This window comes from Trichoplax adhaerens, genomic scaffold, assembly GCF_000150275.1.
Source record: "Trichoplax adhaerens TRIADscaffold_47 genomic scaffold, whole genome shotgun sequence".
NCBI lineage: Eukaryota > Metazoa > Placozoa > Uniplacotomia > Trichoplacea > Trichoplacidae > Trichoplax > Trichoplax adhaerens.
The window spans coordinates 91,464-92,527 of record NW_002060987.1 but is presented as its reverse complement, the minus strand read 5'-3'; the positions used below and the strand labels follow the sequence as shown (position 1 = coordinate 92,527).

General features: G+C 37.6%; 1 protein-coding gene across 1 annotated transcript; it reads right to left on the bottom strand.

Moving 5' to 3' along the window:
• Window positions 1–26: 26 nt before the first annotated feature.
• TRIADDRAFT_34131 (uncharacterized protein) lies at window positions 27–1,023 on the bottom strand (the record flags this gene model as incomplete). The annotated part of the gene is made up of 3 exons (XM_002118352.1): window positions 27–277; window positions 422–553; window positions 714–1,023. Coding segments are annotated over 3 exons (693 nt in total), but the record flags the coding sequence as incomplete, so codon positions are not given.
• Between the last annotated feature and the right edge of the window lie 41 nt (window positions 1,024–1,064).

The following is a 1,064-nucleotide window of genomic DNA, read 5'->3' as shown; positions in this document are numbered from 1 at the left end:
AAGTAGATTTAAAACTCACAATCTATTTATCGAGAATTCGACCTACTGTCTTCGTACATGCTGCACCGTTTACCTTCGTTTGCTATCCATTTAAATACATCAGCCATTTTCCATTGATGAGCATCAATTACTGCTTTACAATTTTGGGGTAAAATGCGGCTAACATTATCTACTAAGCCACCGCCGGTAATATGAGCATAAGCTTTCACCAACGATGATCTTAGCACCGACAATAATGATCGACAATAAATTTTCGTTGGAATTAAGAGGGCTTTACCTTTAGAAAATGTTATGAAGCAGTCAGAATTTCATTGATCTTCGCATATGGCGAAAATTTCTTCGTAAGAGTATTATAAAACAAAACTGGTATGCAGTCGTTACTCTAGCCATTTATACATACCTAATGACATTGGAGCTGTACCAATATTGGATGACTGGACCGAAAATGGTGCCGGCATATCATAATGTAACTGTTTTTGTTCAACAATTCGTCTAATTAAGCTGAATCCGTTGCTATGAATTCCCGATGAAGCAATACCTATCACTTTATCTCCTACACCCGTATTTGCAAATAATAATTTGGACATGGATCAGTCCTCTTATTAGAAATAATCACTTCAAGCTAATTATAATTATCGATGAAGAAGATGTCTGGCATTTTCTCTCATATATCCGAATAGGTCTTGGCAAATGATAAAAGCTATGAAACCTACCGGGTATAATCGTATCTATTTCAGGTAGATCCTGACCGCGTTCGACATATCCTATAGCAAATCCGGCAAGATCATATGTACCCGCAGGATAAAGCCCTGGCATTTGAGCTGTTTCACCACCAACAAGAGCACAACCAGCTATACGGCAGCCAGTTGCAATCCCGGAAAGTATGGCTTGGATAACTTCTTTGCCAAGAGAACTATATGAAATGTAGTCTAACATAGCAACAGCTTCAGCGCCTCTTGCTAGGAGATCATTAGCGGACATGGCAACAAGATCAATTCCAATACTATTGTGATAATTAATTTCTTGACAAATCTAATTTTGTTAAACATTCCATTTTGACAAAA